The sequence below is a fragment of the Phocoena phocoena genome, chromosome X, assembly GCF_963924675.1.
Source record: "Phocoena phocoena chromosome X, mPhoPho1.1, whole genome shotgun sequence".
Taxonomy (NCBI): Eukaryota; Metazoa; Chordata; class Mammalia; order Artiodactyla; family Phocoenidae; genus Phocoena; species Phocoena phocoena.
In genome coordinates, this window is record NC_089240.1 from 92353279 (window position 1) to 92378961 (window position 25683).

Below are 25683 nucleotides of genomic sequence, written 5' to 3' on the forward strand. Positions count from 1 at the left end.
GGTTCGTGCCCCGGTCCGGGAGGATCCCACATGCCGCGGAGCGGCTGGGCCCGTGAGCCACGGCCGCTGAGCCTGCGCGTCCGGAGCCTGTGCTCCGCAACGGGAGAGGCCACAGCAGTGAGAGGCCCGCCTACCACAAAAAAAAAAAAAAAAAAAGAAAGCAGGATAAAGAAGAGAAAAGATACTGACAGGAGCCCAATAAGGCAATGGATTCCTCAGAAATAAATACATGGGGAGAATTCTTGATAATCAGGCTGCTGTTGCTGCTTCTAGTAGGGGAGGAGGGATGAGGGAAATTGTCCTGAATTCAAGCCAGGCAGTCAAGGAGTTGCCAGGCAGAAGCAATGGGGCAGGGCCTGCAGAGGAAATGACATAAGCATCCCCTCGAAGATGATCTTGCCAATAAATCCTGGGAAAAGGGGGTCGTTGCAATATTGCTGTGTGGCTTAAATAGAGGTGAGTCTCTAAAGACCAGAGGTGGCCCACCGTGAGGCCCAAGTGCTCACAATGAGACAGATGGGTGCACCTGCCTGATAACTGGATAACAAGGCCAGCCTCATTAACATTCAAATGCGTTATCAGTGAGGAGGTGAAGATGTCTCTAAGGCCGGGGCAGCTGACCTCCCTCAGATGCAGCTTGCTCTGCAATAGGCCTCCCCACAAGGTCTGTGCACAACTCAGTGGAGCTTGGAAATTCACCAACTCCATCACACTCTGCCAACAGAATGTAGGCTGAGACTGGCATCCACGCCAAAGGGAGCCCCAGCTTTGAATATTTGGCCAGTTCCTGGGCTCTGTTTTCCTGCTGGCCATTACCTTACGGCTTGTTTCTCACCAGCTGCTTTTCTGCTTTTCTTCTTTGGAAGGCTGCGATCTCCACTGGTTGCAGGCCATGGCCCACTTGCCTGCGGGGCAGGAGAGACACAAAAATAGTTAACGAAGAGAGTGTGGCAGAGAGGGGCATGGGACGATGCTAACTAAGTGTGATCTCCACTTACCCATCTTTGCCCACTGGTGGAGGCACGGGAAGGGGCTTCGTGAAGCCTTTTTTTCCAACCAGCCAGAAGGTCTCTTCTGTGCCTTTGCCCTTATTATAGAAAATACGGAAAATCTTAAAACGTGCTATCACCAATTTTCCTAAAGAAGTCCTTCTGTTCAATAGGGTGCAAACATTCTGTTTGGCTCAGAAACTGCCTCTGCTTTCTCCTTATCACCACTCGCTGGAGTCTTCCTTCCTACACGGCTTCTTTGCCATATATACCTAAGGCTCAGACAAGCTCCATAAGCTGCCACAGAGGCCAGATGAAAAGCGAACAGCATTTCAAGCTGTCATCCAGATGTTTTGTCTCCCCGCTGACACGCAGCTCCATCTTTGGGAATACGTGGATGTTCCGCTTCATAGCAACCAAACATCTGTACGTTCAGTCAAAGATTCCGTTTGTCATATTCGCCGTGATCTTTTGCAATTAGGCAACCCATTGTCTTTTGTATCTAGAGTACATACGTTCAGAGTCCACCTCTATCCCCAACACTCCACCATCCAATGGCTCTCACAAAACCCAAAAAGGGAATAGAAATGGAAAGCACACCATGCAACTTTGATCTTAAGCCCAGGGCATCCTGGCTGCTTTGAGAAGTCTGCATTTCTGCAATGTTCTTTTCTTCCTGCCAAGGGAGTCTTACAGAGAGAGACCCCAGGGAGGCCTCCACCTACAGCCCCATTAGTTGACTGTCAAGAACCACAGGTCTGAGAAGAGGAAGGGAATGTAAACTCAAGTTCATTGCCCCAGAGCCTGAGTGATGACCTCAGAAGAGCCAAATTTTCTGCCTCTGCCCTGTCCTCCCCTCTTTCCAATCAACCCTCCTCAACAACATGGTTCTCTCTCCTCCTTTCAATTCTCTTTTCTCTGTCCTGTCATTTCCCCCAATCCGTAAGGAAAAAATGTGTTTACTAAGACTGAGAAAAGTAATGGGATGTGTTTCCAACTCAATCTGAAATATGGTCTCACTCTTGGCGGATCTCATTTGGAACAGTTCTAAACAGTTTAACTTAGAAATTCCAATTAGGTTTGCCCCCCTTTAAATATCAAATCCATTATTCTCTATTTTACATCACATATATCCATCCCTTAACAATCACGACAACAACCATAATAATAATTAGCACATTTAACTGGAGAATCTCAAAGCGTTCGCAGATATTTGGTTCAAGGCTCTGAACGAGCCCTCCATGAGGCAAGTAGGAAGAGAATACCACAACAGCCCAACCTCAATGAACAGGCAGCCAACCCACCCTAAACCTAAACCTCAAATAATTGGACTGTTCGGGGCCACTCTGTTTTCAGAAGAAGTGAGCAACTTGAAAATATGCTCCCATCACTCATTCTTACATTTATTCCACCCTCGTCGTGTCAGGGCTGGGAATACAGGGATGGCTCTGTCCTTAAGGAGCTCACAGTGTAATTAAATAAAAACAATTATCACAGGCTTCCCTGGTGGCGCAGTGGTTGAGAGTCCGCCTGCCGATGCAGGGGACGTGGGTTCGTGCCCCGGTCTGGGAGGATCCCACATGCCGTGGAGCGGCTGGGCCCGTGAGCCATGGCTGCTGAGCCTGCGCGTCCGGAGCCTGTGCCCCACAACGGGAGAGGCCACAACAGTGAGAGGCCCGCGTACCGCATAAAAAAAAAAATAAAAACCAATTATCAGGCCATGTCTTGGGCCCTAAACAGAAGCCCAACTCTTCTGCTTCCTCAGCTCTTTATTTTCCTCACAGAACCTAGTACAGTGTCTCGTACAGAACAGGTGCTCAGTAAATAGACTGTTCCACTAACTGGCACTCTCATTCCTTGAGTACTTGGAATACTCAAGGTGTCATTGGACCTCATTTTGGTAAAACATACTCTCAAAACTTGACCCCAACCCCCAACCATAGTTGACTGTTTTTCTTGAGCTCTAGGGGCTATCAGGACAGTATGTCAATCCCCAAGGGAGATTTGCAGATGCCAGGATTGTCTAGATATTTGGGTGAGTCCTGGGACATACTGGCATGCCAAAACCAATGGTTGCAAAATAGGATGGAAGTGTTATGGACTCAGGCAAGCTTTCAAATCAAAGAGTATGCTGGGGAGCTCCAGGGGCTCTCTGAGGTTTTGGAGCCCATCCAGGAGAATTCTTAGAATCCTAGCTCTCTGTTTACCCACGCTACTTTCAAAAGTCTGCTGAAGGGAGGTGGGGGCGGGGGGGGGGGAACAAGTATGCAACAACTGAAGCCTAAGGCGAACTCTCTGACTCAGTATCAATCCCTAGGCAGTCCCAGAGATCTCCCAAATAATAGCACCTTACTTTGGCCTGACACTTTTAAGATACTTTGGCACCTCCTGTCTTATTTAATCCTCACAAAAACTGTGGAAAGTCGGTTTATTATTAACCTCATTCTGCAAATGGGGTCCCTGAGGTTTATGGTGATAAAATGGCTTGTCAATAAGCAGGCATAGCTGGGACTTGAACCCAACCCTACTAGACTACAAATTTTATTTATTTTTTACTATGACTTTGCTATATTTTATTGAGGTATAATTGACATACAACATTCTATTAGTTTCATGTGTACAACATAATGATTCGATATTTGTATATATTGTGAAATGATCACAACAAGAAGTCTAGTTAACATCTTAGACTCCAAATTTTAAGTGTTCTTCCCTCTACACCATATAGCTTTTCCAACACACTGGAGTCAAGGGGCCGGTCTAGAGGCCAAAAAGCAACCGCAGGGAATTTTAAAGCTTGTGATTAATGATCTGCCTAATAATCACAGGTCAGAAGAGGCCTCCATGTTGAGAAATGGAAGCACAGAGAAGATGAAGTTACTTGTCCAGTGTCACACATTGAGTCATTGATGGGACAAGAATTATGGACCAGACCTTCTGACCTTCATGACTCTGTCAATACAACCTCATTACTTCTTAGCTCAGTTGCTGGTGTGTAAATGTCCACCTCTGGCAAGGACAACAGAAACCGGCTAAGAACAACCATTTGGGGAAATCTTTTCAGAGTGTAAAGCTACCTAAGAGGCCCTGGCAAATATATGTGATAAGCCTAGATATATACAAAGTCTCAGCAAGGAGCTTCAAACTTGTTAGGAAAACAGTAACTGAAACAGGACTCATTCACGTAAGAGAAGAGGTAATAAGATGACTTATCGCCAGGCCATTAGGAGAAAAATATTGAGAAAAGCAGAAATGGCCCGTTAAGCACTGATGATTCTGTGCCAGTATAGTACAAGAGGAGGTTGGAGTGGGCAGGGGAACAGATTCCCAGAGAGTATGAGCTTCTTGTCTCTAAATGTGTCCTCCTCTAAGCTTCCTCATTTTGGTCTCTTTCTTTGTACCCCCCTCCCACCCAATTACTCAACTTCTCTGTGTTCTCCTCCCTCAGCCAATCCAATCCACATCTTTGATCCCACTAAAAGAAACAACAAAGCGTCATCACTCCAGTGAAGGAAATGGGATGGGGGGTAGAGGGGGGAAGAGTGGTGTTGTTACTGGATCCAAGCCTTGAGCTGAAGAGAAGAGGCTCTGATGGAGGAATTTTAAGCATCAGCCAGCTGGAAGGAGAGGATGTTTTTGGCCATCAGCTTTGAAATCACACCTGGCTGGCCATCAAATGTAGTCCTTCTGACCCAGGCACTAGAGCGATTCTTGCTTTCCAGCAACACAGTGTGGATGGGGGAGGGGGGGCAGGTGGTGGTGGAAATGTTAAATCAGAATTTCTAAAGTGTGCTGGTGATGTCGTCTTACTGGGGATATATTGCATGCCCTCAAGGGACAAGGAATCTTCTGTCCCCAAGTCCCTACTAGGTAATAGCCAATACCTGCCTCTGGTGGGGAGGTAGAGGTAGAGAGACAGAAAAGATCTCCCCTCCTCTCCCTTCCTTTCTGTGGGTCTTACTTCCTGTCCTTATCCTTCTTTTCATTGGCCCTTCCTTTCCCCTGGGGCACCCTCTCTTCTTCCCTCTCAGTATCTCCCTCTCAATCTCTCTTCCTCAGGAGGTCTCTGCCACCCCAATAACCAAGGCCTGACATGGCCTTAGGGGACGCCTCTCCCAGCCTCTTCCCCCAAATTCCTTGGGGTAGGGGAAACTGTGAAGTCGCAAAGGGCCCTTCTGAAGTAGTCCTGCTTTTGTACGTGAACCACCCAAAGATGTGATTGCTCCTGACTGGTATTTGGGGGGCAATAAAAACCATGGGGATGGGGGTTTATTTTTCCTTTTCAGTTTCAAAAGTGGCACCTCTTCAGCTCTTAAATTCTCTCGTAAATGAGGGAATCTGTGTCTAGTAATACAGGCAGGCAAGTGCTTCAGGAAGCCAAGCCACCTTTGTCCTCTTCCGCTGAGAAATGTCCAAATATATAGAGGGATCACAAACGCCTTGGGTGATTTGATTCATTGCCTAAGTAATATCGTCCCCCACATCCTGTCTTTGCATTCTCTGCAGAGGTGGGAAAGAAACCTCTGTCCCCTAGTAAGTGACCCATCCCCCCTGCTAGAAGATATTAAGGATCTATCGGAAGGGACAATCTAGGACTAGCCATTAAGGGAATTAATTGATCAACTAGAACCAGGCCTTCCAATCTTTGACTTCTGAAATCCTTTTCTATGTAAATTGCCACTATTTGGGGTAGGCATGCAAATGACAGAAACAAATCGTGCATCACTCAGTGCCTGGATTTTGCTTTGCCTAAGAATAATCACTGAGGAAATAATTTTCATGGACAATGGTATCATAGAAAGACTACTGAATGGGAAGTCAGGCTTCCTGGGTTATGGCTTGACTCTGCTATCAACTGACTGTATGACCCCGATCAAATTACTTCACCTTTTTAGGCCTTGGCTCTTCATCTGAAAATGGAGTTAAATTATCAAATCTCTAGAGTCTCTTACAGTTGGGACGACCAGGGGCCCTGGGGTACCCAGAGGAAGATGAAAAGAATCCAGTGGAAATGGTGAAAAAAGAAAAAGGAATATTACTATAATCCTGAATCCCAGATCAAGTGATAGTCCTAACAGAGAAAAGGCACTATAAAATGTTTGTCTTTCATCAGAACTGACTGGTCCTTGGGGAAAGACATAAAGCCTCTCTGTAAACAGGGGGTCAATGTTGTGGATGAAAAATCAGAAAGGAGAGCCACCAAGCAGATGGACAGAAAATCCAAACTCCCCAATACTGTAGCACTGCCACATACTAAATGAAATGGAAGTTAGAAAATGTAAATAATAGTGCCGCTCACTGAAATGCCAAATTCTGGGCAATTTTTTAAGAGAGAAAAATGCAATTCCTAGTCAGGAAAGTGCAGAGGGATTTTAACGATCCTTCTCACTGTAGCCGTATTTTAAAGGAATGAAAGGTGAGGCAAAAAGGAACAATCTTTTGGGAACCAGAAATGGAGCTGGAAATTCTGCCCAAATTATAGTCAGACACCCAGGTAAACTCTTTCAGCAGACCATGACCTCTCCAGGAGCAGGTGTGTCCAAGTGGTTTGACTCAAAAAACAAAAGGACATTATACCTTGAGCTCTGTCCTTCCTCGAAGCTCCACTTCATAGCCTTCACTCAGGGTTTGAAGAATTGTCACCGTGCTGTGACTGACGTGAATGCGATAAGCTGTAAAAGCAAGAGAGGCATGACTTTGGATCTTTTCAGGTAAAATCAGTGAGAAAAATATTAATGTAATAAATGCCCCCACTTCTAAATGAACTAGACCCTAAGCAAAGTCCCTGAGAGAGAGAGAGACAGAGAGAGAGAGAGAGAGAGAGACAGAGAGAGAGAGCGCTTTAGTTAGAGTTTCACAGGAGGAGGGGACGGAGATGGATGGCCTTTCTCACCAGGCCAAACACCAAATAAAACATTAGCTGTAGCACCTATCAGCCTCCTAGACACTATCTCAGATGAAAGACCATGCAATAGAAAGGTGTTCATTCAACTTGAGGTTTGAGATGAAGAAAAAAGCAACCACTACTTTGTTCTTAGCTGAAGCGTGACCTCCTCTGAGGGAAGTTAAGCTTCAGCAGCTACTCTCACAGGCTGCTGCTGGATCTGAACCCCCAAGGTCTGCCCATCCTACTTAAGGGGCAAAAGGGTGTCTCTTCCATATACATCCATCCAACTGTCTTCCAGTATTGCTGAACTTAAAACATCAGTGAGAAATGTACCAAGACCTCTGCCAACATTCTGTGGTGACTACATCTATAGCTGTCCTTTGGGTGGGTGGCTCTAGCTGTGTACACACATGAATGGATTATTTTCCAACTAATAATCCCAACTTAGGATGAGAGCATTATATGAGGGACTATGACTAAAACTTCTTTTTAGAAATTAAGTGTAATTCTTTGGTGAAGAACAATCATTTATCTGAGGTAGGATCCTTAACTGTCCTGAAAACTGTCATCCTATGAAGTAAGACCTTGTTCAAGTTTTGTTCAATAGAAGTCCAAGACAGTCTCACACACACTTGAGAAAGTAATTCTTTTAGAATCTGAGTACAATCTGAGTAGCAAGTCATGGCTGAAAAGAACTGCAAGAAATTTATGCTGTGTTCTACAAATGACTTTCCTTCTCTTGACGGCTCAGTATTGTTTGTATCTTCCACACCACCTCATGGTCACCCAAAACCTCTGCTCCAAAAAGGTTGTCCCATCCTTAAAATTCAGCTAGTGTGTCCCGAGCCAGCCCTATGTGTGACATTCCACTAGCATCTTGTTGTGAGGGAACATTTCAGTAGAATAATCCTACTGATGGGGAACACACAGCTCAATACAGAGAGATGGCTCATGCCAACCACCATCCAGTTGTGTGGCAAGGAAGGTCACTCCAGGGCTGGGTTACTAGTCACTTCCACTCCAGAATCAGTAGATTCAACTGAGCATAAAGGAGGTATTGATGAGATTGATTTATTTTTTAAAAAAATAGACCTATGACACGTCCTAGTCTCATATCCAACATGAAGTTAGTCTACCTCTTTACAGATCTTCACTCAGGAGTGGCGCTTAATGTCCTATTTCAGTCACAGTCATTAGCTTCCAGAAAAGCACTCTAACCAGTTCCTGTAGTGCAGAGACCACATATGTATGCGTCTTTGTATCCCTCACAATGCCTTCCTTGCATAGTCAGTGCTTAATACACACTGCTGTGCATGATTCACTCCATCTTCTCCTTCCTAGCTGATCACTGGACGAGGTTGCTGCCTGAACCTGAAAATTCACTTTCTGCTCTCAACTCTGCATTTCCAACGTGAAATGTGTGGAGTGGGTTTCCCTGGTGCGGACCAGAACATGACTTCAGTGTTCTACAAGCTTACATCAGTCCAGAGTACTGTGCCAAATCTGCATTGCGTTTCCATGATCAATTTCACTTCACCTTGGGTTGCACTTCCAGAGCAAAGATATGTGCGTGCGGCAGTTCCTGGATGACTCCTTCCATGGCCTCTGCCATATCTGTGGAATTCGAAGAGTTTCCCAGATGTCAGAAATTTATTCTGACAACAGCTTCTAAGTTCCATGCTGCCTCCTTAATCATGGCTGCACAGGCTAGATTGACTAAGACTGGACCCATTGTGCAAGGCTGTTTCCACACATGAGTGATGAGGAGGGGGGGGTCACACAGGGCACCACCCACTGTGATATAGGCCACCATCATCAGGGACTTGTCTACGTATATTGCTGAAGTTTGAGAAGAGCTTGTCTTGCTTAGTAGCTGCCAAAGCCAGGGCTGCTAAGGGCTTAAGTGGTTTTTTTTAAATGTAAAATCCATGAAAACTATATATAGAATCTATTGTGGTTCTTGATGCTTTTTTTATACCAGCTTGAACAAATCGCTTTGCTCAACCATAACATAGGTAAAGCACATTTTGATTCTGACATTGCCTTAACAGTAGCAGGAAATAACCAAGGAAGAGTTGCCAGCGGCGCACAAGTGACTTAATGGTTTGTACAGTTTTCTTCTCAGAGAAGTAGGGAGAAATGGTATCTTTGATACCATGCCTGTTTTGATAGAAAGAAGCTAAGAGTTTTATATACAGGCAAGTTGAAATTAATTATTTCAGAATTCCAAGCTCCTTAGATTGAGGGATTATTGCTAGCTAAATGTGAGGGCACTATTGGATGAAGCCAGAACTCCTGGGGTCGTAACGAGTTCAAAAAGAGGACTAGAGCAGCAAACAGAAGCTGGCTGAGAGACAGCTGGCTCTGGGTGTGTCTCCACAAACTAGCCGGAAAACTGAAAAATGTCAGTCCCTTACCTATTTCCTTTTTCAATATGACGCTCCCAAACCTACCGGGTTGGCCAATTTGTTCCTTTACCCAAAGGATTTTTTTGAGTTGTTTTGATCAAATTGTCTGGCTGTTTCAGCGTCACCTAGCTACAGCTTCACGTCTAGAACAACATCATGTTCGATCCAACATCACCCCCTGCTGGTTTGTCATTAGAGACCAAAATAATGTGTGTTAAATCTTCAACTTCTCAAGTTATCTTTGATTTTTCTTTGAAACAGTAAAACATCTCTCTGCTCTCTTTCCCCTCTCTTTTTTAAGAAAATATTTATTATTATTATTTTTTTACTTGGCTGTGCCGGGTCTTAGTTGTGGCTTGGGCGGTTTTTAGTGGCGGCACGTGGGATCTTTAGTTGCGGCACGTGGGATCTAGCTTCCTGACCAGGGATCGAACCCGGGCCCCCTGCATTGGGAGCGCGGAGTCTTAATCACTGGACCACCAGGGAAGTCCCTCTTTCTCCTCTCTTGACGAAGAATCACTTTGTCAGTAGCAGGAGGTTACCATCCCATCCATCCCTCTAGAAGTACTCACGTAACCCTGTTGATTCCATCCGAGAAGCTGTGTTCACAGTGTCTCCAAATAAGCAGTATCTGGGCATGGTGAGGCCCACCACTCCAGCAGCAACCGGCCCTATAGAGTAGCAGGCAATTGGGAGTATAGTCAACAGGTATGCATCCAGTGCTAATAGAGGAACACTGCCAAGGGAAGGAATGCAGCTGCATAAAAGAATAAAGTTGCCACTAAATAGCTCTGGGCATCTGAAGGAAGTCTTACAGTGAGTAATGAACTCTTTGCCCTACCAGAAAGCAAATTTATAATGATGAAGAAATGATTACCCTTCTGATTTATACCTTTGTTCCAAGTAACAGTTACACCCAAGATGCTTATATCTGTCAACAGGGACAAATAAGCATTAAACCCAATCAGAAAAGCCTGGGCAGGGATTCAGGATCCAAACATGTTTGTTGCAAGGGAAAAAATGTGACTCTTTCTCGTGCCTTAGGGTTGGAAGGAGGGATCTCATAGGGCTGTCTCACAAATTGTGTCTATAAAGAGAATTATTGCTAAGACAGTTGGAAAATCTGAAAAGAAGTAGAGTTGACATTCAATCATTTGTGTTAGAGGCATGGAAGAGTAGTATATAAAGATAATCTGAGAATATTTTCTATTTGCCCTTAGAATGGGTTTTGTTCTTGCATTTTAGTACGATCATGTTAAGTGTCCAGAGAGTGAACATTACTTGAAAAAAATCTCAGCAACCATACTGAAAACCTAGTTCAAGATGATCTAGAAATTTCTCCACCTTCACCTTTCTGGTCTCTGTTCTGTTTCTATGTGAAAAGTGTTCAGCATTACCTTTTTGCTGTTTCCTGAATTAGAGAAAATAATTAAGTGTTTTTGCTTCAAAAAGTTCTTTCTGAACATTAATTTTGAAGAATAAAAGTTATGTTTCTCATTTTAATTCATTTCTCACCCATTAAGAAGCATTCATTAAGCCCTGAGCTAGGCACCAAGGGGAATAAAAAAATGTAGCACATGGTCTCAGTTCTCCAGGAGTTTATAATCTAATTGAAGAAAAGAGACTACCAAACTGGAAGCAATTAAGCAACAACCCAAGACAATGTATGGCTGAGACAAGATAAATGGCACAGGCAGAAGTGCTCTAATAGTTTAGAAAATGGGGGAGAGGTTGCTTATTAAGACCTGGTTCAGTCAAAAATGGCCCAGTGAAGAAGGTAAGGTAAGGTAAGGTTTGTGGTTGGGACTGAGCATGGAATTTTGGGAAGCTCTTAGAGAAAGCAGTCTGCTTAGTTCATGTGCCTAAGGAGAAACTAGAGACAAGGTTGGCTATTGGGTTGTACAAGATGGCAGACCTTGACTCATTAGAGATGTTTGAGCAGGGAATTACATGATGAAAATCCTTTTTCTTTTTCTTTCTCAGGTCAGTGTATGGAATGCATCGAAAGGGGAGAAAGTAAAACCAGGGAAAACCGTTAAGTGTAATAGCAGTAATTCAAGCACAAGGTTGTAAGTACTGGAAAGGAGGTGATGATGGACGGAGGGCAAAAAGGAGTGATAAAAGAGAGACATTATCAAGGGAGAAGTGTTGGCTGTCTGACAACCGTGAGGAAATTGGCATGGGCTTAAGAGCTTACACTGGTTTGTGGGAAAAGATGACTCGAAGCTTTAGATATGCAGAATTTGAAGTAATGGTGACTCATCCAAGAAGAGATGTGCTGAGGGGGGTTGTTGATGTGAAACTGAAGCACAAATGGGAGATGAAGGCTTTTCTTTAAAAGAAAAATACTGAAAACCTGCTGTGTGCTAAGCATTCAGGATACAAAAATGACTAAGATCTGGTTCCTGCCATCAAGGAGCTTACGGTCTAATGGAAGGACAGGCAAGCAAACACAGATGTGGTGATGACCATGAGAAGGACGGATAGAAAGAAGCAAGAGTGGAAGCAAGAAGATGCTATTGCAGTGATCCAGGCAAGAGATGCTGGTGGCCCAGACTTAAGACTTAGTAATTGGTTGAATGGTGAAGGTCAGGGTGAGGGAGGAGTCGAGGAGGATGACTCTCAAGACTAACTGGAATAACTAGGTGGATGGTGGTGACACCAGCTGAAATAGAAAGTAAGTACAGGAAGAGCAGGCTGTTTATGTGGGAAGAAAATCATTCTGTCTTGGATCTGTTGAGTCTGAGGTCTTTGTGGAACATTCAAGTGGAAATGTCAGTAGCAAGTCTGCTATATAGGGCTGACGCTTAAGGGAGAAGACCGGTGCTGAAGTTGTAGAGTTGGAAGTCATCAGCACACGAGTGGTAGTTAAACTACAGACATGGATGAGATGACCCAGAAGAGCACATAAGGGGAGAGAAACAGTGGATGAAAGACAGAACCCTGAGGCATATCAATATTTAAGGGACAGATAAAGACAGAAGAGATTATCAGACAATGGTAGAAACGAAAGCCAGGTTGGAGTGGGTTGAGAAATGAATTCGAGGCCAGGACATACAGAGAGCAAAGCGCAGAGCTTTACAGAAAATGTGGGAGCAGTTAGAGAGCAGGGATTGCTAAGAGAGCCAGTAAATGAAATGGAGAAGAAGAATTCAGAGACTGAGGAGGAGGTCATAAAAGCCAATTGAGGGAGAATCGTCAAGAGTACCAAATGCTGCAGAGATAAGGGCAGACTAGGACCTGGAAAAGTGGTAGGGCTAAAGCCAGATTGCAAAGGGGTTAAAGAGGCAATGGATAGTGAAGAAATGGCATGATAAATGTCAATCATTCTTCTACAAAATTTGGTAGGAAAGGGATGAAAATGATGGGAGAAGAAAAAAAGGAACCTAGAAGAACAAAGCAAAGATAAAGAGGAGGGGAGTAAAGGGGAGCAAGAGGCTAGTAGGTGAGAGACCTGTGAAGATACCTATGAATGTGAAGATAGGTGGAAAGGGTACAATGAAGGGGAGTCCTGAAGGTGTTCAAGCAAGTGAAGAGGCGTGTGGGAGAAAAATACTCCAGGAGTTGAGATTTTAACGAATTAAAGCAATTATCCTAAATACCACATGTGCAGGTTGGTCTTGTATCATAGTCAAACATGGAACTGTTGGCTCTAACAGGAAAGGTAGACTGGAAGGGTTTGGTACCTAGAACAAGGGTTGCTGCCCACTGGGGTAGGGCAGGTGCTGGGAAGGGAGTTAACTTAGACATAAAGGAATGATGTAGCACTAGACACCTGGATAATCCAGCTGCCAATAATCAGGGGAGAGCTACCCTCTTCCTCCCGTTTCTAGCCTTCCCTTGAGGTACATGGGAATGTCTTCTCTTGCTTTAGCTGCTGGTTGTTACCTGAGTGCAGGCCTATTCGAATCCGGACTGGCACCTCTGGCATGTGCCGCATCTTGAAGGTACCCACAGAGCTGAGGATATCTAGGGACATGTTTGCAATCTCGGCTGCATGCCTCATGCCATTCCTCTTTGGGAGGCCTGAGGCCACCATGTAAGCATCTCCAATGGTCTCTACCTGGAAATCAGGGGAGATAGAATTAGCAAGTAAATAATGTGTGTGTGTGTGTGTGTGTGTGTGTGTGTGTGTGTTTTCACAGAGCTTAAGGGGTATGATGGAGGTCAAGTGTTCTTGTAAAGTGAGGAAGCCAGAGAGAGGCTGTCACTGCTTCACAGTCCTGCCTGTACATTAGAATCACTTAAGGAGCTTCACTTAAAAAATTACTGATGTCTAGGTCCCATACCTGTAGATTCTGCAGTTACTTCTCAGGTTCCTGTCTGACCCTAGAGAATTATCAGGCTCCAAATAATTCATCCTAGGAGAAGGTGCTTTCCCAGCAAGCATTTCTCTAGATGATTTCGGGTCAATAAGCTAGAACAGCCTTAAGGAAAGCATAGGGAAAAGAAAAGGAAGGAGGTGAAAGATTCTGTTCCTTCTGCTTTGCCTTGCTAATATGATGGAGTTAGTTTTGCAGTCTCCTTGGGTGTGAGAACTCAGTCTTTTCCCACCAGCTCCCTCCTCCTGTCCTACTGCCACCTCTCAAAGGAGCAGCAATAGTAGCCTTCAATTGCTTTGCAGGGGCAGTTAGAGCTGGACACCTGTAAATAAAGGCAAATGAATCCGTGCTCGTCTTCCCCACAGAAGTGTACTCACCCTTTTAGGTGATTAGTAAGGTGAAACTTTTCAGGTAAATCCAAAAGATAAGTAAGCTGAAGGGACTTCTATGAAATGTGCCTGTCAGACTCTGCTAGTACAAGTTTGGATCCAGTTAAAATCTATGTTCTCCTAAAGAACTGAACTCACAGATTGCCATAGTTAAGAGCATGAAATTCTGAAGTCATACAGCCTCGTTCAGAATTCCAGATGCACCATTTACAAACTGTGTGGCTTTAGTCACGTAATTTAACCTCTCTGTGCTTCAGTATCCTTACCTGTAAAACAGGGATAATGACAGCACCTACCTCCTAGAATTTTCCAAGTACTAAATGATATCAAAGCACTTAAAACCTGTCCGGTGGATAATAAGTGCAAGCCATTAGCACCACCGCCATCATTATCACATCATCATCATCGTCAAACTGACGTGTCTTGAAACAAGTCATAGGATTGTGCCTATGACTCAGCTCCAGAGAAAATTTCGTAATTGGCAATAGGCCCCTCATCATGACTTCCCGTGTAGCCAGTAACAGCGATCCTTTGCACCTATGGCACTTTGTACCTCGGGATGCTTCCATTCAGGGCCTCCTATACCTGGTGCAATTTGAGAAAAGGATCCCTGCTCTCAGATAAGCATGCCTGCCTGCACAGAGGAAGGCAACAGTTCAATGCAAATACTATACGGGAGGGAGAAACTCACTGGCTGGCCATCATCATTGACTGGTGGTTGACACTTCAGCTTTAATGAGTCAGTCGTCCAGGAGCCCCCAGGAATATGGATGAGAAAGTTAGAGAGGCAGGGAGCACGGGCACTGTTTGGCCTCGGTGGGAGACTGCTGTGGTGAACTGTGGGTTGTATAAACCAGCATAAGGACACAGAAAGGGAAGAGGAGGTATAGAAAGGGGTCTGGTTGAGACGGAGTGGTAGTAGGAGAACGGAAACTGAAAACAAATCACTAACTTCATAATTTTGCAGCAGCCTTCTTCCTTCCATTTCAGATTAGCAAGTGCCAGGGGAGGTGACTCCAATTTTACAGGGAAGGAAAATGAAAACACAAACGGTTTTGGTGACTCGCTGCTGGTTCAATTTTTATTTCCTTTGCACTGTGTTGTTTTTATTAAAAATGACTGAAAACTCAGATTCCATTTTTGGATTTATATAGCCCGACTCTGTCCTGAAAACAGCCCACTAGCTTCTTACTGCAGCCGTGAAGTATCAAAATACCTAACAATCTCATTCCCAAGACCCCCAACAATTGTCTGAACAGTATCAGCTGGATTGATTAAACCAGTGGCTGTGTTACTGCCCACACTGAGTCACCTTTGATTTTAGTTTCAACTGAATTAGCTTTCAGTGATTTGTTTTTCTCTTCAGGCTGCTTGAGTTCAACAAGTTAAGACAGGTAGTCTGATTCCATGGATTTTTCCTCCACCGTGGCTTCCATGTGTGCCTCTTGATTAGTTTGCAGCTCCTGCTGATTGACAGGTATGATGTCTATTTCTGAGCCCTATTTAGGCAGCTTGGCCTAGCCCCGAGGCTCTCTACTTGACCTGAAAGGGCCCTGTCTAATCTGAGATAAACACACTGCCCTGTGTGTGATTTGAGAGTTGGAACATTTCAGACTACTGTGAAGGATCCAGTGAATGGAGCTACTCATTCTCCAGCTCTACCTGGGCTCCTGGGACAGAGGAGCTGTCTAAAGTGTGGGATGCCTGGGGCATCTTTCTCCATCAATAAAACAAGTAACCACGTTGCAGACGTGGAAATGTTCCTATGTAGCTATGAGATTTTTAGTCATTTTCTGCCTAGAGACAGGACCACACATACAATCAAGGGTAAAGAAGCATGGCACCAAAATGAGTGAATGTAGTCATCTGTTCTGTACTCATCTTCTGCAACCTTTGAAAGGAAGAGTGGCAATTGACAGGCTGGAGGGGTGGGGGGAAGTGGAAGCAGTGGTTGCAACCTCACAATTAATCACTTCCCAAGACCTCAGACCACTAGGTGGGCTTTAGGTTACCCTATAGCAATCCCAGAGAGCCTCGGGTCCAATAGCTCTTTGACATGTATAATGCCAGAGTTCCCTCCTGGATAAAAACGGTACCTAAAGGAGGAAACCAAGTTTTAACAGCACGTACTAGATGTACACAAACTTTACCAGGATGAACTCTGTCATAGTCATCAACTATGGGCCAGACACCAGTACTTTCTGTATCCCCTTCCGTGTCTGCACTGTGGGTACTTAGAAACTGAAGTGCAATAATGCTTTTTGGCCCCAACCTCTTCTTAGTCCCAGTTCTAGAAAACAGCTCAAAAGAAATCTGACTGGCAGTCTCTTGCTGGGTTGAGATTGTTGTTTTGGAAAGTGTGAAATTCTATGCATTCTATTTGGCCTTCATTTCCAATGGGAGACCAATGGAAGTAGTGTACTATTTACATTTTAATTCCTAAATAACAGCATTCAATACAATTGCATCCTTCCTTCCATTTTGGAGTACACATAGGTGAGCCTCATATCAAAATTTCTCTCTGGAATATACTGCTCTGCTAAGTAACGTACCTTGTATACATCATGACTGCCAATGATGGCATCAAAGAGTGTGTACAGGTCATTGAGAAGATCCACCACCTCGATGGGCTCACTCATGGCTGAGATGGTGGTGAAGCCCACAATGTCGCTGAAGTACAAGGTGACCAAGTCAAAGCCCTCAGGTTCAACCGTGCAGCCCTTTTTGAGGGATTCAGCAACTGACCTGAAAACAGACACAGCTATTCCTCAGAGGACACAGGTCTCCCTCCAGGCCACACAAAACATCTGCTAGAACACAACTTCTCCAAAAATCACCACCAAGTAAGTGATAAGGAAGAAAATGTCACCTGGATGCAAACACTCATTCTTTCATCTATTTTACAAATAGATATCGAGTGCTTGCAGTGTGCCAGGCACTGTGACAGGTGCTGGGATGCAGCATTGAGCAGGGAGCCCTGATCTGTACCTTTGTGGAGTTTTTTTCAACTCTCTATCCTTCCTCAGTTCCCCCCACCCAACTCTACCCCACCTGAGGGGGAAATGTTCCCAGGCAGCTGCCTTTGCATGAGACTAGCTTCCCCAATTATCTCCTAGAAGATCACGTTACAACATGATAAGGTGCCTTGGAAATTTTGGAAATTGTAGCAACACATAAGGCTTTCACCTAAGGAAGGAAAAACATAGAAAAACAGCCCTGCTACTTTCCTCTAGGAGCTAAAAAATCTGCCTCCTTTTAATTGGTCAACTTCCAGGCAGTCATGAAGTGACACATAGAAAAACCGAGGCATCAAAAACTTAAATGACTAGCATGATCCACAAGCAGTGGAAAATTAGGAAGTGTGCTCTGCTCCCTTGGCTTTCCAATTCTTCTTTGATTTGAAGGTGTGACTCAAAACTACTGGGAGTAGAGAGTGTACAGGACAGGGGGAGGGAGCAGTTAGTTGATGGGTAATTTTTTTCTATTTTTAATAGAACACATTGTTACAAGCATTCACACTCCTCAGGTGTTCACACATACGGTGGTAGCATCTGTGTTAGAAGCTTTTCCGTCTTCTGTTTTTCAATTTCCAGCTCTTCAGTCCGCTCCCGGATCAAATCTTCCAGGTTGCTAGAATATTGCTCCAGCATCCGAAGCATAGAGTCAATAATATTAGTCTTCTTCCCTTTATTGAAAGTTTTAAACTGGAAGTAAACAGAAAGAGGAGCCAGGGAATTCTTACTTCTTAAACTTAGAGATGATGGAACAGGACCCCCTTATCATAAACCCCTTCCTCTAAAATGAAAAGGCAGGAGAGGTGACCCCAAATATAAATAGGAAAAGTCACTACCCACCCTTATTGTCACCCTGGCCCACTCACAGGGCTCTTTTTCCCTGAGTAGTTCTCCCCCTACCCTTCTGGTTCTTTCAAGTCTAAGCAAAGGTGCTCTCCAGGCAGGATCCTTCAGTTCTGAGATGCTAGCACATGAATAGTTAGCCATTTCAAAGGCACCAGGATTTGGTCTTGAGCTCAGGCCAGTTGTGAGTGGGGTCAGGGGAAGAGGGCGGGGAGTGTTCTTTCACTCTTCTAGATCATCAACCTATAAAATCATCCTTATCTTCTAATGCTACCATGTTGCCAGTTCTCGGACAGTGGGAGGTTCTTTGACCTCTTAAATATGACCCAAGCTCGACGTGGTAAGATCTACCCCTATTTCTTACCATGGGGTCCAAGAATAATGGTGTCTCCTAGCACTTGGCCTTCATGTCAGTCAGGGTCATGTAGAAATTCAACTGGTCTTGCCCCTGGTCCTTTAGAGGTGGCTGCATGCCACAGATTTTCAATAAGCCCTCCTGGGACCCTGTTCATTTACAGAGACAAGGAGCTTGGCATAGCATTGGAATCACGAGGGGTAACCCCTCCTTATTGCTATATTCAGCATGCAAAATGCTGGGTTGACAACAAGGGAAGACTGGTGGTAATTTTGCTCAGCGCAGGCCTAGGAATCTGTCCCAATGAACCCTTTTATACAGCTGAGCCACACGTGCTCTATATAGCACTCAATGCCCCAAGGCTAACACTAGGAGTTTCCTTCTTAGCCTGGTCCAGATCTACGTGTCCACCAAGGTCCTATAGTAGCCAGCTCAGATGCTTTGGGCCCCCCTATTGCCTAACCCAGGGAGCCTCCCTCTCTTCCTCTTCCCATTTCAGTTTTATTAGCGGCAGGGAGTTGGGAGGCTACCCTTGTCTTTCAGACGGTCCAAACTTCCACTGAAGCATTTCAGTGAGGGCAGCTCCAAGCAATCTTGTTTGAAGGTCGTATGATGTGCACTCCTTCTGTCTATCACCGGCTTCTCTGCTGCCTTCTGAAATAACATCTCTAGCATCAACACCAGGGCAAATGCTTTTTCTCCTGCCTCATGGTAAGTTTTCAGAAATTTGACCTTCATGGTCCTTTGCCTTTTCCATACTATTGAATACCTGTTTGAGTGTCCTCAAAAAACTCAGCCAGGCTAATGGAGGCATTGTTACCTGGGGACACGGATGACTTCATATTCAGGGCCCCTCAGGCTTTCAATCCAAGTCTTTCTTTTTTCCGCCTCAGATACCTGCCACTCACAAAGCATCTCAGTGCTGTACCCTAGCCAGGCTCAAAAGCCTCTCCGCCAGAGCTGACACAGCACTCCCAGAGAGCACCCTCAGCTTCGGTATCCTGTAGTTTGAACAAATCCCTCAACAGCATGCTCCAACAGAGGAACCACACCCTAGCAGGGCTCCCTTAGCAGGGCTCTCTCTGTCTGCTCTCCATTTCCCCCTTTTAATCCCCAACTCTAGGGAAAGCGTCAACCTCTTTGGAAACTCAGTATCTTAAGGAGAGAGCTTATCACTTTTCGTGCACTCCATTGCCTCAAGTCATTCCCTAGAAACCTAAGGAATCCACTGCTTTTGTACTCCACATTTGCACTTCCTTCCATCTGGAACCCTGTTTCAAACACCCCATATTTTCCCTGACCCTCCAAAAACAATCTGGCTTCACTTAAATGGGATACTCATCAGAGTTCTCTGGAATTTCCAAAGCAAAGGGGGCTCTACGAGGATCCCCATCTAGTCCAGGATATATCTATTCCATCTTCTGATGGTCTCAATGCCATTGTCTTGCAAGTGCCTAGTGGTTCAACTCCATCTTTGAAAGGTTAGTTAGATCGGATTGTGGATGGTCTGGAACAGAGGTTCAGATAAAGAGCACAAAAACCTATCCTTGTGCCCTTGGAGGATGTGCTGGGGACGCTCCAGCACCAAAGGCCTTCAAACAGCCAATTCCATGCTTCTTCCCCAAGACGAATGCCTTTTTCTCTTGCAAGAGGTTCCACAGTGTGATGACAACCCACGGAGTTCATTTTAGGTAGGCCGGTTTCAGTATGGCTTCTGGGCTGTGAGTGTTAAGATTCACGGAGTCCTTACCTGGTTAAATATTTCATCGAAAGTTGGTCGCTGTTCTGCAGCCTCAGCCCAGCACTGCTTCATCAGCTGGAGACATTCAGGAGGGGCGTGCTCAGGAGGAACCACTGGTCTGTAGACAGGAGGAGGCTTCTTAAGTCTTTCTATGATTTCTGTCCAGAAGCAAGAAGAAAAAGGTCTACAGATTGTGGGGAAAGCACCAAGCTTTGGCAAAGATAATTGAGTTTTAGCCAAGAATAGGGTTGGTCAGGAGAAATTACAAAAAGGCAATGTCTTTTGCTTTCTCCTTAGGTGGCCTGAATATAAATTGTACCTGAACAAAGGCTACATCAATCAATTGAGGAAGGACTGAGAAACTAATCAATTGAGCTATTGGTATCATTTAAGCACAGCTTTATTCTGCTTCTGCTAGGTATTATTTATGTTTTCATTGAAGTATAGTTGATTTACAATGTGTTAATTTCTGGTGTATGGCAAAATGATTCAGTTTATATATATATGTACGTCTGTGTGTATACATATATATATATACACATATATATATTCTTTTTCATATTCTTTTTAATTATGGTTTATTACAGGATATTTAATATAGTTCCTGGTGCTATATATTAGGACCTTGTTGTTTATCCATTGTTTCAATGATCTGGCTCCTTTCACCCACCCCCAAATCATCTAAGCCTCTCAATCTCTACAGTAGACCCAATTGGCCCCCGCTGAAGGCCCAGGCCCAGCCCAGTTCCAGGCTATGGGTCCTGCCTGGCCCCTAAGGTAAGGGAATTAAGAACTCCAGTAAAGGGACTTCCCTGGTGGTGCAGTGGTTAAGAATCCACCTGCCAACACAGGGCACATGGGTTCGATCCCTGGTCCGGGAAGATCCCACATTCCGTGGAGCAACTAAGCCCACGTGCCACAACTACTGAAGCCTGTGTGCCTAGAGCCCGTGCTCTGCAACAAGAGAAGCCACGGCAAGGAGAAGCCCGTGCACCGCAAGGAGAAGCCCACGCACCACAAGGAGAAGCCCGCGCACCACAAGGAGAAGCCCGCGCACCGCAACGAAGAGTAGCCCCCGCTCGCCGCGACTAGAGAAAGCCCGCGCACAGCAATGAAGACCCAACGCAGCCAAAAATAGATAAATAAAAAATAAATTAAAAAAAAAAACTCCAGTAAATAGTTCAGGGCCTCAATGGGATCCTTCTGGCTGCCGGTACTTGAACCCCACTTTCAGTGGAACATTAACTGTGTATCAGACTATGGGCTGAGCACTTTGCATGGTCTCTCTGCTCCCAGCCTTGCCTTCAACAAACCATCCTGAAAACATGGATTTGGCCGTGTCACTTTTTTGCTTAACATCTCTTCATGGATTTTTATTACCCACAGGATAAAATCCAAGCCCCGACTATGTTGGAGCTTCCATTTTCAAATTTAATGTTCCACATTTCTCAGAATAGCTTTATTATTTATTAATTTTTACTGGTGTATAGTTGCTTCAGCTCATTTCTTACCCCTAGTCCCCTCTCCACACCCCTGACTTTAACATCCTCATCATGAACCAAACCTTGCTTGCACCACCAGTGTGCCTTTCCCACCCCTGCCTTGGCTGTAACACTCCAACAGCACTGCTTTATACCATTATAAGTGTCCCCTTGCCTCCATGAAAGAATTTCAGTCGTTGCCTCTGACTTCTCAGCTCCTTGTGACACCACACCTTCTGCTCTGTTAACCCAGGTTGGCCCGTACCAGTAATGGTTTCTCCATCACATCTCTCACCCTGCCCCCAGTGCAATAGATTCCATGGACGTCGACCCCTTGGAGTGCAACCGCCCCATCCAACTCTCTGGTAGAGGGAGTCCCTTTCTGAGAACACCAACGCGTGAAATAGGTCACCTCTCCGCTTAGGCCCAGCACGATTTATGTCCTCGAGGAGCTCACAGTTCAATTGGGAGGATAAACAATGACCAGCAATATAAGAGCTCTAGCAGATATATGCACAGGAGAACACAGAGGGGACACCTGACCCACACTGAAAAGGTCAGAGAAGGTTTCCCAGTGGAGGTGACATGAGTTGGATGAGGCAAGGTGGGGAGAAGGTAGGGGCAACATGCGTGGAGGCACAGAGGTGGGAGGCAGTGATTTCAGGGCACTGCCAGTCACGTGGCTTAGCTGGAGTATGGGGAGTGACAGAAGATAAGCCTAGAGAAGTGGCTAGGGACCAGATTGTAAAGGGCCTTGTACCGCATGTGAGGAGACTGGGCTTCATTTAACTTGTGATGAGGAACTGTTGGGGGGTTCTAAGTAGAGGAGTGAACTAAAACTCCGAGTGGGGCAAGAGACAACTAAGTATTTTAGGTTTGGTTTGGTTTGATTTTGCAGTTTTTAAATCTTTTATTTTGAAATAAATTTAGACTTCCAGAAAAGTTGTAAAAATAGTACAATAATTGCCTATATATCCTTCACTCGGTTTCTCCCTAATGTTAGCAAATTTTTTTCTTCTTTTTTGGCCATGCCATGTGGCATGTGGGATCTTAATTCCCCGACCAGGGACTGAACCCGCGCCCCCCTGCAGTGGAAGCGTGGAGTCTTAACCACTGGACCACCAGGGATGTCCCCGAATGTTAGCAACTTATAAAACTGCAGTACAAAGGAAGTTAATATTGGTACAATACTATTACTAATCTAGAGTCTTTATTTGAATTTCATCAATTTCCCCCTAATGTCCTTTTTCTGTTTCACAATCTAATTCAAGATCCCATATCGTACTTAATTGTTATGTCTCAGTCTCCTCCAATCTGTGATGGTTCCTCATTCCTTCCCTGTCTTTCAGGACTTTGACACTTTTGATGAGTACTGGCCAGTTATTTTGCAGAATGCCTCTCAGCTGGGGTGTGTCGGATGTTTTCTCATGGTTAGATTGAGGTTATGCATTTTGGGGCAAGAATACCACGAGGGTGGCATTGAGCCCCTTTCAGTGCATCATGGCAGGGGTACATGATGTCGATGTACCTTGATCACTTGGTTAAGGTGGTGTCTGCAGGATCCTCCACTAATAAACTTACTCTTTTTCCATTTGTAATTAGTAAACATCTAGTGATTTCATACTTTTCGAATACGTAAACATCCCGCTTCCCCTCAAATTTTGCCTGGTAGCCGAAGATTCTGATGGGAGATAAGGATGAAAGACTATGGCATGTCACAGGGAAAGAATGGGAGGACTTTTGACATCCAGGAGCATCACCGAGGGGGCACTGAAATGTCTGGCAGGGGGTGTCTCAAAGGAGTAGTAGGGGACTGCTTAAAAAAAAGGACTAATGTAAGTCCTGTAGGCCCTTGGCTTATGTCACGGTTTGGAAAAGGACCAGCTTCTTGGGTGAGGGTTATTTCTTCCAAATGCCTAAAGCTGTCTGGCTCCAAGTCCCACCTACACACAACAAGGGCTGCTTGCAGACCAGTGGGCAGTTAGCACAAACACGGAATCGTGTTCACTCTTCTGGCAAATCGCAGCAGCCTGGGTTGGCCTGATAATCTGGGTCATGGTAGGCTCCTGGTACCCTTTTCTCACCTCCCGCTTACCTTTGGCAGGCAGATCCATCATGCAGAATGGGGTGCCCCGGACCATCACTTCTTGCATGATGATGGCAAAGCTATAGACGTCTCCTGCAAAAGAACGTAACCTGCTGCCCCTCGGGGCTCTCAACAGTTCAGGGGCCATCCACAGCAACTCTGAAAAGAAAGCATTGTGTAATGAATACAGGACGGATTAACTGACAGCATCTGCAATGCCCTCGAGGGCTCCAAGGGTGCTGTTTCATTGACTGCTTTATATTGGTATTAAGACAGACTGGCATGCTAGTGCCTCCGCGCCCCCCCTCCCCCTGGAGTCTGCATTTATGAATCTAAGGAATTACTCTCAGAGAAAGCATACTACTTTCCCCACACCAGGACCACGTAGGCAGACACAGCGGAGGTGTGGGGAAGGGCAGAGAAGCTCGAAATAAAAAAACTATCTGGTGCTGACTTTCTTGCTCTCTTGAGCCTGCAAGTAGCAGTTGGCAGGCTTCCAGGGAAAGGCGAGTGCCCTGCCCGACTGGTTGCCATGGATTTGCTGTGTGCTGAGATCTATATGTGTCTGATAATTTGACTGTGCTGGGGCTCGAGGAGTCATAAGTTGCTTTCTCCAGGTCTTATCTAAGAGGATTAGAGGATCCCCAAGTCTCCTCTGTTCCTTGCAGAGCAAAAGGGTGCAGCAATTCCTTCAACTCAGTTCTGCAAATATTTATTGAGGATTTACTATGTACCAGGCACTGTGCTAGGGACAGGGGCAGTGCCAGAGATGAATTAGACCTTGCCTTTGCCCTTGCAGAGTTCACAGACCAGTGGGCAAGACACACACGTGTACCCCTAACTGCAATATATAAAGAAATACCAGTTAATAATATAAATTGAGTAGTCAAAAAAATTGGAGGGAATGCTTCATATTGAAACATATGAAATTCCATTTCTGTAGGTCAAAAATGGTTCAATATTGGCAATTCCATGAGGTTCGAGCTAATAAAAAAAACTGAGCTGATCAAGTTAATCCAGGAAGGCTTCCCGGAAAAGTTAAAGGAGCTTGTTAAGAAGGTCAAGGATGCAGTTTCCTAGAGCCGACGACAGGGTAAGGGCTTTGCAGGGAGAAAGAACAGTATGTGCAAAAGAACAAGAGGTAGAAAGGAGCAAATTGCGGATGGGGGTGCTGGTAAGCAGATTAGCTTGGCTGAAGAGAAGGGCTCTGTTAAGGAATAATGAGAAATGAGAAATGGGGTTGATGAAGTGGGGGAGGGAGGGTGGCTGGAAGAATGAGGGCAGAAGGTGAGAGGCCCTGAGAGCCAAATGAAGGCATTTGGAGCGAATACAAAAGGCAGTAGGGGTGCTGGAGCTGGAGAGGGATTTGATGAAAGCCGTGTTCGGGAAGATTAATCTGGCAACCTGCACAAACTGGATTGAAGAAGGAGAGAGGCTGGAATCAGGGAGACCGGCTAGGAAGCTATTACAGTAAGAGCCAGAGGCGAGGTGAAAGGGGCCTGAATGGGGGCAGGGGCGACAGCAGCAGGATGGGGAACGAGATACATAGGTAGGCTACAATGGACAGGGAAGGGACAGGGCTGGGGATAGGCTCAATATGCTCTTCCGAGGGGAGAGAGGTGGAGTAAACAGCAGGTTGATGTCCAGATAGGGAGGCTGGAAAAGAGTGCCTCCTGAGGGTGAAGGTGGCATGGGGAAAGCGCTGGCTAACTTTTCATCTTGTCAAATTTGGGGTATTGAGAAGGGAGCCCAAAGGACAAGGTCCTATGAAGCAAGAAGGAGGATAAAAGGTCAGAGATGATTTTGGTTTGTTAGTGAAACCCAGGAAAGAGAAACTCACCCTGGAAATTCTTACTTTGAGCCAACTCTGATCAAAATGGTGGAACAGGGAATTCTAGCCTCACCCCGAGTCACATACTCATCTCTCTTTGCCCTCCAGGTGTCCCCAGCCTTTGTCCCCCAACTCGCCTGCCCCACCACCCCTGTGAGTCTCTGATACGCTCACTATAGTGGTTTTGTCCTTCTATCTCCTCACCTAGGAGAACTGATATTTGCAAATAAAGCCAAAAAGATTGAATAACACTTTAGTCAAAGGAATACATTTCTGACCATGGGATTTCAGGCATACGGTTTTGGGGGGAGGGAAAATGGTATGCAGCTGCTTCTTC

At 45.2% G+C, this 25683-nt stretch overlaps 1 protein-coding gene across 1 annotated transcript in view; it reads right to left on the reverse strand.

Moving 5' to 3' along the window:
• Positions 1-817: 817 nt before the first annotated feature.
• GUCY2F (guanylate cyclase 2F, retinal) overlaps positions 818-25683 on the reverse strand; it is an 84926-nt gene continuing 60060 nt past the window's right edge. Inside the window, exons 11-19 of the mRNA XM_065900243.1 lie at positions 23525-23674; positions 19958-20106; positions 17536-17699; positions 16548-16740; positions 13173-13347; positions 9857-9955; positions 6567-6661; positions 999-1087; positions 818-905 (exon numbers count right to left, since the gene is read on the reverse strand). Coding sequence (XP_065756315.1) covers positions 818-905; positions 999-1087; positions 6567-6661; positions 9857-9955; positions 13173-13347; positions 16548-16740; positions 17536-17699; positions 19958-20106; positions 23525-23674 — 1202 coding nt within the window. The remainder of the gene's footprint in view (positions 906-998; positions 1088-6566; positions 6662-9856; positions 9956-13172; positions 13348-16547; positions 16741-17535; positions 17700-19957; positions 20107-23524; positions 23675-25683) is intronic.